This window comes from Microtus oregoni, unplaced genomic scaffold (assembly GCF_018167655.1).
Source record: "Microtus oregoni isolate MIOR12 unplaced genomic scaffold, Mior012 000012F_ref0000307, whole genome shotgun sequence".
Lineage (NCBI taxonomy): Eukaryota > Metazoa > Chordata > Mammalia > Rodentia > Cricetidae > Microtus > Microtus oregoni.
This window is the reverse complement of record NW_024543071.1, coordinates 45,909,583-45,923,754: the sequence shown is the minus strand read 5'-3', so window position 1 is coordinate 45,923,754 and position 14,172 is coordinate 45,909,583. Positions and strand designations below refer to the sequence as shown.

The 14,172-nt window shown below is 41.6% G+C and overlaps 1 protein-coding gene across 1 annotated transcript; it reads right to left on the bottom strand.

Moving 5' to 3' along the window:
• Positions 1-3,894: 3,894 nt before the first annotated feature.
• Positions 3,895-5,668, bottom strand: LOC121454732 (serine protease FAM111A-like). Its single transcript, XM_041662161.1, has one exon. It carries the CDS (start codon positions 5,666-5,668, stop codon positions 4,004-4,006), a length of 1,665 nt encoding a protein of 554 aa, XP_041518095.1. The 3' UTR covers positions 3,895-4,003.
• Between the last annotated feature and the right edge of the window lie 8,504 nt (positions 5,669-14,172).

Below are 14,172 nucleotides of genomic sequence, written 5' to 3'. Positions count from 1 at the left end.
CAAAAGAAAAATTTAAATCTCAAGAAATATTTTTAAAAACTTTGTAATATTTGCTACATACAGTGTTCTGATGGAGATCTCATTAGGCATTTTTCATGAAGAAGACAGGAGTTTTTACAGAAATCTCTTTCCAAAAATCTAGAATGGATCTCCCTTGAGCACTGCTGCAGAAATTCTTACAGTGATTCACTTTGGCTCTCCTCTTCTCCCCTGCCCTCCCTCCCCTCCCCTCCCCTCTCCTCCCCTCCCCTTCCTCTCCCCTCCCCTCCTCTCCCCTGCCCTCCCTGCCCTCCCCTCTCCTCCCCTCCCCTCCCCTCCTCTCCCCTCCCCTCCCCTCTTCTCCTCTCCCCTCCGCTCCCCTCCCCTCCTCTCCCCTCTCCTCCCTTCTTCTTCTTTCCTTTCCTCTTCTCTGTACTGCAGACAGCACTCTAATGGGATTGCACTCCTCACTCAGGAACTACAGCCCAGGGATGTACAAGTCAGTCCCACGTGGTCTCCACCACCTGAGGCTTTCCTTCATCCTTCTATTGCCAGTAATCTCTCTGCCCCAGAACCAAAGGCATAACACAGAAGAGTGTTACAGGTTCAGGCTCCAATGGCAACTACCTCGTGCTACCTCTAGTCCCTAAACAGCTGTTTCTTGCCCACCTCAGCGTCTGCCCTAACATCAAGGTACTAAAAGGTACAGCACTTGGGGATGTATTAATAAAACCCTAGTTATTACCACCTGAGAGCAGGAGCATCAGGGCAGCACGTGGAGCGTACAGCTAAGGTTTTCCTGTTTTATTGCCATGCATCTACTTAATATTTCCACCAATGTATCGGAAAAGTACCTACATTTCTGACTTTCTCTGTGCTGTTACTATCAATACTTCATCAATGTGTTACCACCTTAGAACATGGAATTTGAGGTAACCTACAGCTGTGTTCCCAGAACACAGTCATGCGTATTTGGCTTCACAATAAATGATACTTTATCCCCTTTGAGGTGGGATTTGTGGTTTTGCACCCACACTATCTTCAGAGCACAACGGTGAGTAATTTTCTTGATTAACTGAGGTGGGACAGTCTGTCCTAAATGTGAGTGCATCATCCCATGCGCTGGGGTCCCAACCTAATGAAAAGAAGCAATCTAGCTGAGCATCAGTAACCAGCTGCTTCCTGGCTGTAGATGCACGAAGTGTGACAAGCTGCCTCACACTTACTCCTGAGGCCTGCCATCTCCACCATGAGGGACTGAGGCCTCAAAGTGTGAGTCAAATGAACCCTTTCTTTCTGATGTTGTTTTAGCTAGGTATTTGTCCGGGCAATGAGGCAAGTAACTAATATACAGACATACGTGAGAAAAATAGTACTTGATTTTTTACATTTTTCTTCAAACTAAATGAGATCTTCCATGATCTGCACTCTTACAGCTCATGGTGACTTAGAGATGAAACAGTTGTTTCAGCTGAAACACAAACTTCAAATTGGTTTAAGTTATGACAGTTTCTTCACAGGGGTCACATGTTGTACAGAAGAGAAGATGAACTGGAATCCAATCACCCCCCCTCCCCTTTCAGCTCCAACCTTGCTTGTGGTTGGATGTTCTGAGTAAGCAGACATTTTTACTTTGCTCCCAACGTATCCAACAATAAAAGCTGAGCATTGTGACGTAGACACCTATACATATAACTTACAGAAATTATCTTTAACCCCAGAGATGCTGTGAAAAACAGATTCCAGCCAGGTTTTGCTTCTAGGGAAAGGACATCTTGGACAGACCTGGGACGTGATGTTCTCAAGCCCAGAGTTGGAAGCAGAGAGAGAGTTCAAAGGCAGTTGTCAATATCTCTCAAAAGAATTTGCATTTGGGGATTTAAAACTGTGTCCTTCTTATATTGATATTAAACTTGTGTCTTCCTTTAAAGTGGAGATAGGAAGAGGTGGTAAATTTACATGGAAAATTGTAGGAAAATCGGTGGATAGTAGCTTGAAAACCAAAGAAATTTGTGAAGAGAGGTCCAAAGGAAATAGGGAAAGATTATCCAAGATGAGACATCTCTCCAGCCATGTATGCTTCCTTTCAGATATACCCTTCTCTGCCCCCAATCTTACCTAATAAGAGCTGATGTAGGCAAACTCTGATTGGCCAGCTCCCTGGTGCTTCCTTCCATAACACTCCTGGTCCAGGGGAGCCCGTGGGCTGTGTAAATAGGTATACAGCATAGGTATTGGCTCAGAGGCACTGGATCCTCTGGGGCTGGAAGAGGACGAGTTAAAGACTCTGCATATATGAGCTAGGTATTCCACAAGTCTGAAGGACCCCAGGACCCACAGACATGTTTTGAGTGGATTTTTGTTCCACTGTGTGCTAGAGGGTACCAGGTGGTGCTCTATTCTACAGCCAACGAATCCTACCCAGACTTCACATCCTCCCCAGAACTGAGGGAAGAAATTCATCTAAAAGGGGGAGTCTTTCAAATGGAAGCTGTTCTGTTTGTTCACCATGCCGCAGGTCTTTATACTCTGCTCTGGGTGTAAGAGGAACAAACAAAGCAAAATGAAACAACCCTGAAACAGGCTGTAGTATGCACCAGAGAGGGGGCAGGGACACCTTTGATTTCACGACTCTCATGAAGAGCAGAACTTGTTGTCAACACTTGCTTTGGAAAACAGACAGGAGTGTGACTTCTCTCAGTCAAATCGGTTTAACAACCTTCAATTTAGTTTTTCTTAGACCAACACCCCACACGTGCAATCTCCCTGGGTCTCTTGTCCACTGAAGTTACTCTGGTGACCCATAGCAGGACGCTGAATCACATGGAGGATGTCACCACTGAGAAGATGCAGGACTAAGCTAGCTAGGTTTCCTATCAGAAAGCTCCTGATTGCTCCACAGTAGAGCTTGAGGCCAGGTGCAGATTGCACAGGGCAGGGCTTGAGAAGTCCCAAAGGAGGAGTCAGCACTCTGGAGGAGGGCACCTGTCACAGTTCTTGCAGGGAGCGCTGTACACTTACTCAAAAGAAATCCTAAACTCTTGGCTGGAGAAAACATTAGACACCAGGTTCTGCAGCTTGTGGAGGGGAGACAAGCAGACCCTGAGAGTATGGAGGAAACCTGTGGGGTTCCTGGCTTCCTATGGGCCAACCTCTGCATGTGCCAGATGTAAGAACATGAATGTCGTGCCTTCTACAACATGCGTGGACAAATGTGTAATTTTTCATCATTTTTAATTTATTTAACATACCAACAACAGTTTCCTCTCCCTCCTCTCCTCCCATTCCTTCCCCCCATCTCGCTTCTTATCCCACCTCCCTTCCCCCCATTCCTCTCCTCCTCATTCTCCATCCAGATAGGGTGAGGCCTCCCTTGGGAATCAGCAAAGCCTGGCATATCAAGTTGAGGCAGGACCTAGCTTCTCCCTGCATCAAGGCTTAACAAGTAGTCAGGACTTGTTGCCCTGAGATTCAGCTATTAGTGTTTCCGACCTTCCTCATAGCTGCCTGAGGAGGGTTAGTGACAGCTGAGCCAGAGCAAAGTGCAGACACTCTGGAACATTCTCCTTCTGCCGAACGTTTCATTCCATCTTGCATGCCACAGGTGGAAAGGAGAGAGATTCCGATTGCCAACGGTTCTGAAAACTTGTTAGCAATCATGCATCACTGACAGTTATGAAGAGAGAATATCCTACCAGTTTAGAATAGAAAATGCCCAAGTTTCTGTAAACGTGTGTATGAGCCATTAAGTGAGACTAAAGATGGCTTCAACGTTTAAAAAGCCAGTGAGAACAACAATTTTGGAAACTGATTTGAGTGCTATCATAGTCATCTTTCACTGGGGACTAATCTCAGAACCTCACGCATGCTAGGCAAGTGCTCAACCAGTGAGCCACATTTCCAGCCATGTTTACACATTAAAATGAACGCTTTGAAGGTCGGAAAAACATAGTATTGCCTTTAAATACCCAAATCTCTTAAAGAGAGAAAACGGAAACAAATACTCTCCAACCTTCAAAACTCTTCACATTTTTATTTCCTGTTTAAATACATTTGTATAGGCTTCACTGCACATTTCAACATCCTCCTGACCTGTAAACTCTTCACTGCACATTTCAACATCCTGCTGCTTTACACAAACATCATCATACCATAGTTCATGTTTTCGCTTAATATCAGCAAGGATGGATTCCATCTTTATGGCAACCTCAATAACATTATAAACTCCGCTTTCATGCTCACAAATGAAGCCAACAGTATGCATGGCTACTAGAGAACCTTTACAATCAAATAGTGGAGATCCAGAAGAGCCATTATAAAAAATATTATAGGTAAAGTCATTAGGCTTGACATTCATTTCTTGGAAACTTCTTTTTGTACACATATGCAGGAACTTAGAATGATGGCTGTGCCCTGCTGCTTCTGTTCCATGAACAAATTGCTGACTCTTCTCTTTTCCTTTACCTTGAGTGACCACTGCACAACGGTCAAAAACCTTGTTTCCATTTTCATGGCCAATCATGTATATCAACTCACTGGGAAGTACAAGAGCTATTCCATTATTATACAGTCCAGCAGGCACATGTTGACCATTGTCCTTCAGTTTCAGGACAGCATAGTCAAGAGTGTCATCAGATATGAGAAGCCAAGGTTCGATGTGAAAGCAACTATTGAAGTTTGAGGTTGGCTCTTCAGAGTATTCGTCATCAAATGTCACCCTTACACATTGGCTAATTAGATCTAGACACTTACTTGGCTCTCTTCCTTCTCCCACAATGTCATTTAATACATGTCGACAAGTGAAAATGTACAACCCTCTGAAAACAAAGCAAGTGGCTCTACCGCTGTTCCCATTATTGTCCCAAACTATGAGCCCAGTGGAATCCATGAAGCATGAAAGAAGTTTGAGCATTTGATTTGAAATAGAGCTTTTCGCAACTTCACTGAACTTCCTCTTATAGGCTTCGAGAAGAGACTCTTCTTTACTATTCTCACATTTTTCCTTGATACATGCTCTCACTTTCTCCCGCTCTCCTGTCAGTGTGGGGTACAAATTCACAATGTATCCTTTCAACTCACTGATGTTTCTGTCCTCTACCTCAGATTTCTGAGTTCTTGCTGCTTCCCAAGAGCTCTCCTTTCTCTCAACATCAATCTGAAAGAGCTTACCCTCTAACACATCTACTGGCTGGCTGTTTTCTATGATGGTGTCATTATTAATGAGTTTCCAATGGTCACTCTCTACAAAGGAGCAAAATCTGCCATCCTTCCTCAGAGTGGTCTTGATGGTCTCTCCCTTGAAACCATAGACACAGAGTTTGGTACCTTCCTCGTGAAGTTCCCTACACCTAAGAATCCTTTGCTCCCTATTCCCGACTGCATGAATGTAAAATACAACGCACTCAGCAGATGACTGGTCAAAGCGGCCACACACTTCATTATTTTTTTTCTCCTCACTTTCAGTTTCGGAAAATGTAATGACCACATGGCTGCCTTGTGGAAAACAACAGAGGGGCATACCGAGGTTTATGTACCCTTCTGTTCCTTCTTTGCCACACACCAGCATTTCTTTGCCTGGCTGTTTTTCTATCTCTTTTTTGACAAGGCCATGGTAGTTCAGGGCCTCATATAAGCTACCTGTCTCCCTATGGGTGAGATTGCAGAGATATTTATTGGGGTTTCCCCCCATGGTGATCTTGATTGTTTTAGTTGGGAGAGTGTTCTGATCTTGTCGAGTTCTCTTAGAAGAATAGAGTCTTTGCTCCTGGCTGTTAGATGTCTCATTTGGTCTTTTTTGGGATTCCATTTGCATTTGTGAATTCTTGGGATCCTTCTGCTCTTCTTGAAGGATCTAGAAAGAAATTAGAGATACTTTAAAATTTGGATTCTAACTCTAATCCTTAGTTTACCTCATTAATATGCAATTCAAAGATTCAATGAATGTGTTTAAATCAGGATTTAACTCAAGATCCAAAATACAAGCCCAGTCCCTCTAACTTATCTTTCAGATAATCTCTTCCTATTGTACATGACTCCTTTCTCCCAAAAATGGACAGTAAGAAACACAATTATTTCCCAGATGTTTCACTATCAAATTCCACATATATTATAAATATATATAAAATAAATATAAATAACTATACAATTAAATAATATATAAATATATAATATAAATATATAAATGATATATAAATAAATATATAATAAATATATTATAAATATATACAAGATATATATATATATGTTACTATGTGGGCTTGTGCATGTTAATGCCGTGCCTGCAGAGAGCAGAAGAGGGCATCATATCCCACGGAGCTAGAGTTCCAAACAGTTGTGGCCTCATGATGTCAGGGTTGGTCAATGAGTTCTAGTTCTCCTTAGGAGCAATCCATTCATTTAAAACAGCAAGCCATCTTTCGAGCACTTATTGCAGTTTCTCTGAGACAGATTTCGCTCTGCAGTTGAGCCCACTCTGGAATAAAATATCTAGCCCAGGTTGGCCTCAAACTCACAATTTTCATTCCTCCTTCTCTTTGTGCTCGGAATCCAGGAATGCAGTACCATGCCTACCTTTAATGAATTCATTAAGGAAATGTAGCAGGGATAGGTTAGTGTGATTTATTTTTTATTTTCTATTTATTTTCTTTGTGCTTGCATCTATTTGTGGAGTTTGGGAGTGAATGTTTTTGGGTAGTCCTATGTGTGTGGGCACGTATTTCCACAGTATGTGGAGATAAGAGGCTAAAGTTGGGTGTCTTCTTTGATCATTCTACTCTTTATATATTGAGTCTGAGTAATTTTTTGATTAAGCCAATCTAGCTAGCCAACATGATCCAGGGCTTTTCTACCCTTTCTCTCATATGCTGGATTTACAGCTGGGCTACCATTCCCATACAATATCTGTATGGATCCTGGGGATCCTAACTCTGCCCCACACACTTCTGTTACATAGTAAGCCACCTGTCCAAGTGCTATTTAATGGTTTATTTATTATGCAGTAGTGAAAGCTAAACAGCTTGATCACTACTTAACTTAATTACATACTCCTTAAAAATTAATGCATTGATTCTAGCCATAAACAAAAGACATTGAGCTTATAGTTCATGATCCTAGAAAAGCTAAGTAATAAGGTGAACTCAAAGAAAAACATATATAGATCCTCCTGGAAAATGGAAGCAGACAAGATCGCCAGGCAAAAGTTGGGAGCATGGGGGTGGGGTGGGATGAGGAGAAGGCGAGAGGGGGAGAAAGAAGGGAGAAGGGATAGGTTTGGGGAGAGCTTGTGGGAGTGGGATGTTTGAAGGATAGATATGGGAGCAGGGAAGAAGATATCTTAATTAAGGGAGGCATTGTGGGGTTGGCAAGAGACTTGACTCTAGAGGGGTTCCCAGATGTCCACAGGGATGTCCCCAGGTCAGACCCTGGGCAGTGGAGGAGAGGGTGCCTGAACTGGCCTTGTCTCGTAGTCAGACTGATGACTATCTTAAATATCATCATAGAACTTTTGTTTAACAACAGATGGAGGTAGAGACAGAGACCCACATGGGAGTACTGGACTAAGTCCCAAGGTCCAGTTAAAGAGCAGAAGGAGGGAGACTATGACCAAGGAAGTCAGGACCATGAGGGTCTGATCTACCGACTGAGACAGTGTACCTGTTCTAATGGGAGCTCACCAAAGCCATCTGGACTGGGACTGAATGAGCATAGGATCAAACTGCACCCTCTGAATGTGGCTGACAATTGGGGCAGACTGAGAAGCTAATGATAATGGCACTGGAATTTGTCTCTACTGCATGTACTGGCTTTTTGGGATCCTAGTCTATTGGGATGCATACCTTCCTAAGCCTGGATGGAGGGGAAGGGCCTTGGACTTCCCACAGGGCAGGGTACCCTGCCCTCTCTTAGGACTGAAGCAGGAGTGGGGAGGGTGTTTGGGGGAGCAGGAGGGAAGCGGGAGGAGGGGAGAAATGGAAATTTTGATTCCTATGATTTATAAAGTAATAAAAATGGATAATCTTCAAAAAATAAAATAGTAGAAAAAATCAAATAAATGGCTGAAAGAGACTTAAGGAAATGTTCAACATCCTTATTCATCAGGGAAATGCAAATCAAAACAACTCTGAGATTCCATCTTACACCTGTAAGAATGGCCAATATCAAAAACTCTGATGACAACTTATGCTGGAGAGGTTGTGGGAACACTTCTGCATTGCTCTTGGGAATGCAAGCTGGTATAAATGCTTTGGATGTCAGTGTGGCGATTTCTCAGAAAATTAGGAAACAACTTTCCTCAAAAGCCAGTAACACCACTTTGGGGTATATATCCAATGGATGCTAAATCGTGCCACAAGGACATGTGCTCAACTATGTTCATAGCAGCATTGTTTGTCATAGCCAGAACCTGGAAACAACCTAAATGCCCCTTGTCCGAAGAATGGGTAAGAGAAATGTGGTACATTTACACAATGGAGTACTACACAGCAGAAAAAATACCCAACATCTTGAATTTTGCAGGAAAATGGGTGCAGCTGGAAAACATCATTTTCAGTGAGTTAACACAGACACAGAAAAACAATTATCACATGTACTCACTCATAAGTGGTTTTTAAACATAAAGCAAAGACAACCAGCCCACAAATCACAATTCCAGAGAACCTAGAAAACAATGAAGACCCTAAGAGAGACATACATATATCTAATCTACATGGGAAGTAGAAAAAGAAAAGATCTCCTGAGTAAATTGGGAGCATGGAGACATTGGGAGAGGGTTTAAGGGGAGGGGAGAGACAGGGAGGGGAGCAGAGAAAAACATCGAGCTCAAGACAAATAAATTAAAAAAGAAGAAAGTGAGCTAAAGGAATAAAGAAAGAAGAAAGAAAGAAAGAAAGAAAGAAGCCCACTCAAGAAAATATATTTGTGAGTATTTGCTACACATACATTTAGATCCTGAGAAATTTATTTTAGGTTTCTTAAAGTGAGCCACCCAGTTTGCAGATGCCAGGTTTTAACAAAACAGTGTGCTCTCCCTTGAGCCCTGGAGTACTTTTACTCCCGCTATAGCTGCAGACAGTGCACACGTGGGTACTAGCTCTCTGCTCTCTTCTCGAACCGAGGCATGAAGACAGATGTCTCTGTCTCCTTGACGCCCATCTGAATGAGGCTTTTCTGCATTATTCCACCGCAAATAAATCCTCCAAGTCAGCCCCCAAAGTAAGAGTAACTCACCTAAGAAAGCTTTCTCTCCAAGAGGCACAGTTACTGGCCGGTGCTTTCGTCTAGGACTGCGAAGATGTCTGCCCTAGCGGATCAGGTCAGGTCGGGCAAAGCGCGCGAAAATATAAGCAGGCAGAGAGGGTGTTTAGCCAGCTCTCATTGGCTGCGCTTGATCTGATAGCGGGAAAGTGATGATGCTACCGCTATAGGCAACACAGCACTCCTGGCCCCAGAGCAGCCTACTTCCTGTCAGAAGACTGAGAGTTGCAGCCAGGCTGCAGCTGAGGAGAACTGCCCTTTCCTCTCTAAGATTCTTCTTTATTCGTATTTGCACGTCCCCCCGCTGTGGGTAGAGGGCCTGATGCTGATCTGACCAGCGAGCTAAGGGGAGGAACCAGGGTGCCAGGGTTCCTGCCCCAGCTCAACCTAGGTAGGAAAGGTGCCCCAGGCAGGAACTTGGTCCGCAGGAGTCCTGGGAAACTGCGTCTTACAAGGACACCTGCTGCGAAGAAGATAATCACTGTTGCCAGGGATGTGAGTGAGTTCCAGGAAGGAGAGAGCCACAGCCCTTGCAGGTGGCAGGCAAAAGCTTTGAGAATCAGGAAGCAGCTACAGGTGCCTTCAGAGCAAATTCATCTGTCTCCCAAAGGAACCCGAGTGGCTGCTGATGGTTTCAGTCCTGATGAGGAGCATCGTGTCCACTTCAGAAACACAGGTCACAAACATACTGCTAAGCATTTGCCCTGTGTTAGTATCAACTGAGACATGATATATATATATATATACAAAAATACACCACTGTATAGAAAGGAACTTGATATGAAAACATGGGATATCCAAACACATGTAGTTACTACGTGTTGAAATCATAATGTTTTGCAAATGAGTTAAATAAATTATAGTACAGAAAGACTCAGAAAAATGAAAGGGACAGGGAGGAGGAAGCTTCTCCTCTTTGCTCCTACACTACTGTGCTTAGTTCCCTTCTTTCATTTAATTAGTTTTTGAGAATTATGTAATTACACCATTTCTCTTTCTCTTCTGTCCTTCTAACATTTCCCATGTACCCCACCATGACCACCTTGTCCTCTTTCATACCAAAGTGTGTATGTGTGTGTGTATGTGTGTGTGTAGAATTTGTTAGGTTCAAATCATATTATGTCTGTTTTAAAGGTTGATCATTTGGCATTGGTGTCTCTTTCATATAGAACCATGTGTATACTGAGACGGTCCAACTAGCAGTTAACTCTCAACTCCAGGTTGATAAAACACAAAATGAAGAATCCTGTGCAGGAATGATTTAGGATGCACAGAGCAGTGGGTTCAGGGGGCAGCAGTGGCATCACTAAGTTCAAGAACATAAGGTCGGTGGTGACCTGGGAGTCACTAGGAAACAGGTTCTATCAAAGTAGCCTCCTTCAGCATCAAAGCAAATGCCAGATCCTCCAACTGCTGCTGCTAGCGCTCCGGTTATGGAAGAAGCTGGCTGCTACACACGGACACTGAGGTAATTTATGCAGTGATTTCTGCACACTCACCCTTTCTGGAAGTGGAGCAGAAGCGAGATGTCCTCCACTTTGTTTCTATCTTTCAGAGTAGTAAGTACAGAAGAACCTGATTTCTATTACTTGCAAATCAATTGCTTGAGAGTCAGCCTTTGGCTTTCAAAGCCCCGAATGCGATGGGAAGAATGCGGCAGAGAGTGGGTGACTTTCTTACCTGCCAATTATGGGATAGTAGATGCTGAGCTGGGAGAAATGAGCAGAAAACCTGGAGCATTCTACTGCCAGTAGAAGCTGGTGCCATAGATGATATAAAAGGAAGCAAATTCAGATGACCAAAGGACTTTGAAACCTTGTCGGAGCGTAAGACACTTTCGGCCAGTTATGAAGATGCAGCATCCCAAGCGTTTAGAAAAGCAAATCAAGAGGTTTTGTAAGGTACGTTGTTCATGAGCTGAGCATTTTCAGTAAGGATTAAGATGTTTCTAATTTAAAAAGCCAATGAGGAAAAATCTTAACTATTGACTTGAATTCTAATATGTATTTTTCACTGGGGATTAATCTCAAGACCTTGTGTATGCTAGGTAAATGGTTTACGGCTGAATCACATTCCCACCCACTTTTTTTTGTGAAAGTTGTTCAGTTTGAGTTTATTTAATTTTTGGAGACATATGATGAAAGATAGCTTGGTAACATTGGTCAAGATCACATTTTTCCTTGCCTAGGATTACTTTGGTCTTTTAATTAAAAATTGACAACATATTCCTGCTTTTGTTCATGGCTTTTTCTCTTCAACACCTTTATTCTTTCACAAACATTGGGCACATTTTTGATGGAAGGATCTTTGTGGAAAATACAGAAAGCAAATTATGCGAATCTGTATATTATTTTTTCTGTAATCTATAACTGTAATCTAATTATATTATTCATATTCGAGAAAATTATCAACCTTCCCCAATTTTATTCAGAAAATTTCTTTCATCATAAGTTCCTCAAGTTTTGGGGAAGTTTTGGTGCAGAGATTTTTTTCCTATTTTAGATGCCTGCCTCTTTCCATTTCCTGGCATATCTGTGTGTTCCAGTTGTTGCTATCTTCACGTTTGAGTCTTTGCTCCTTAAGTGTTGATATGATTAACACACAATCCCAATGAGCATTCTGAATGTTTCCAATGGAATGTAACTTTGTGGTTAGCTTTCCTCTTACAAATTCTTGGACAAAGTTATTAAATTGTGTTCATTTAATTCTGCAAATTTACCTTAAACAAGAACTATAAGATTCTAATCAAAATCAAACTCCAAGAAATCACTGGCCATCATACATCCTGTATACTCCAGTTTTCTCCTGTACTAATAAAAAAAAATGGGTTGGGTGAGAAGGGCTGTTCACCAAAATTTGCATGATTTATTTGATGCCTTTGATATTTTTGCTTTGTGGAAAACAGTTTTCATTACTAAAAGTATCTCATTCTCTTATATTAAAGAAAATGATGTCTGTTAGGATCATGTAGATACCATTTCATTTCCTACAATTAGGGAACTATTTCCTCCACACTCCTATGTTTTCTGGGCTAAGATTTGCCAATGAATAACATGTATGGGCATCTTGGAAGGTGGAAACCTAGTGGTGAGCATTCTTCCTCCAAAGGTCATGGATGTTAGACAGAGCACTGCAATATCTTACTTCTAAGTAATGTAGTTGTGTTATCTCCATAAATGGCCAGTGTCGTGGTAGGAAGTCAGAGCAACTCCTTAGACATCTCCACTTCTGTGAGGACTTTTCTCCCTCTTCCGCAGGTTTAGGCCGACACTCTCTAGCTAGAGTTTAGAAATATCTTCTATCTTTCTGCTCCTCAAAGAGCCCCTACTTCCTACACTATCTAAAGCAGCTCTATTACATCGCACCTCGCCCCAAACATCCTCGATTTCTTTAAAAAAAAAAAAACAACAAAAACCAGGTATTCAGTGATAAATTCCAGACATCCCACCTAAGATACCTAAGTCCAAATCAATCACACAAATCACAACCTGGAAGTTAATAATATGAGACTTAGGGAGGGGTTTGGAATAGTATGTCTCTTGTTTAGAATAAGAAATTCAAAATTGTAGGTACTTTGAAAGAAATTTTGGAAGACTTTTGCAAAGCTAAGTATTGTTTTAGAATTTAATCCATCAATCACATCTGTTAATTGGTATTTACTCAGTAGTATTGATATATTTCATCAAAACCACAAAAACACAGAAGTCTTTAGCGTTTTTATTAATAATCACAGCACCTGAGAAAGCAACAGTGAGATTGTTAAAAGGTGAATACATGTGTCAAACTGTGATAAATATATCCAGCATTAACAAACAGCAAATAGAAATGAGATGGCAAAGCACAAGATACAGAAGAAACTTTAATGGCATCTGAGTCAGTTCCAACAGGTTGCATAGGATATGATCCTGTGTAATATGACATTCTGGAATAGATGAAATTGTGAGCACCATAAATCTACGATTCACTTTGGTTCAGAGGGGAGAAATGAGACAAAGACACAAATCACAGGCTTTTAGGGCAGCCAAACTTCTGTATGGCAGCCAAAGGACCAATATATGACTTTATATACTTGCTAAATCCAGTAGAAATTTACAGTTCACAGTGAACCTTAAGGTATGCATACTTAAAAATCATTTATGAAATCAGTACCTCAAAGGAGAGAATGTATGTGTGCTCTGATAAGTTAATTTAGTAATGTTTAATTAATTGTGCTCTAAATATATGAAGAATATATATATTCCCTTGTTGGGAAGAGGGCCTGACTCAAGCTTGCTTAGAGCCCTGATTCAAGCATGTTTAGAAAGAAATGGCATGTATAAGATTAAAAGCAGAAGATATTTGAGCTGTAAATGTGGGCCAGTCGTTAAGAGCACCGCCTGCTCTTCCAAAGGACCTGGGTTCAATTCCCAGGACCTACATGACAGGTCACAACTGTCTGTAACTCCAGTGCTAGAAGATATGATGTCCTGTTTTGGCTTTTATGAACACCAGGTACACATGTGGTATATAGACATATGTTCAGACGAAATACCATACACATAAAAACAAATAAAATTGAGAAAACCAAACAAGCAAAAACAGCCTGAACACATTCTCTCATTAATATGCTATTTCTCATTCACATACAAATTAACACATATGTTTATCTACTACTGTTTTGTGTCCATGTATCAGCAGCATCCATGTACATGTAGATGTATCTGTGTTTCAGAGATTTCACTGTACTTCCAGAACTCATTTATTGAAATATTTGCCGTGTACTACATCTCTGTACACATTAACCAATGGAGATACACTACATCAAGACACAGCCTGTGTCACCAGAGACCAGTGTGATTAAGCCATGAAAATAGCAGGTAAGGAGCTGAGCATTTGGGAAAACGGCAGAAATAAACATTTCTATGGTCTAAGAAGGTGGTATGCTGGGTAGTGTTTTGTCAT

Coding starts and splice junctions, on each gene's coding strand:
- LOC121454732 (XM_041662161.1), bottom strand. CDS start 5,668: ATGGGGGGAAACCCCAATAAATATCTCTGCAATCTCACCCATAGGGAG.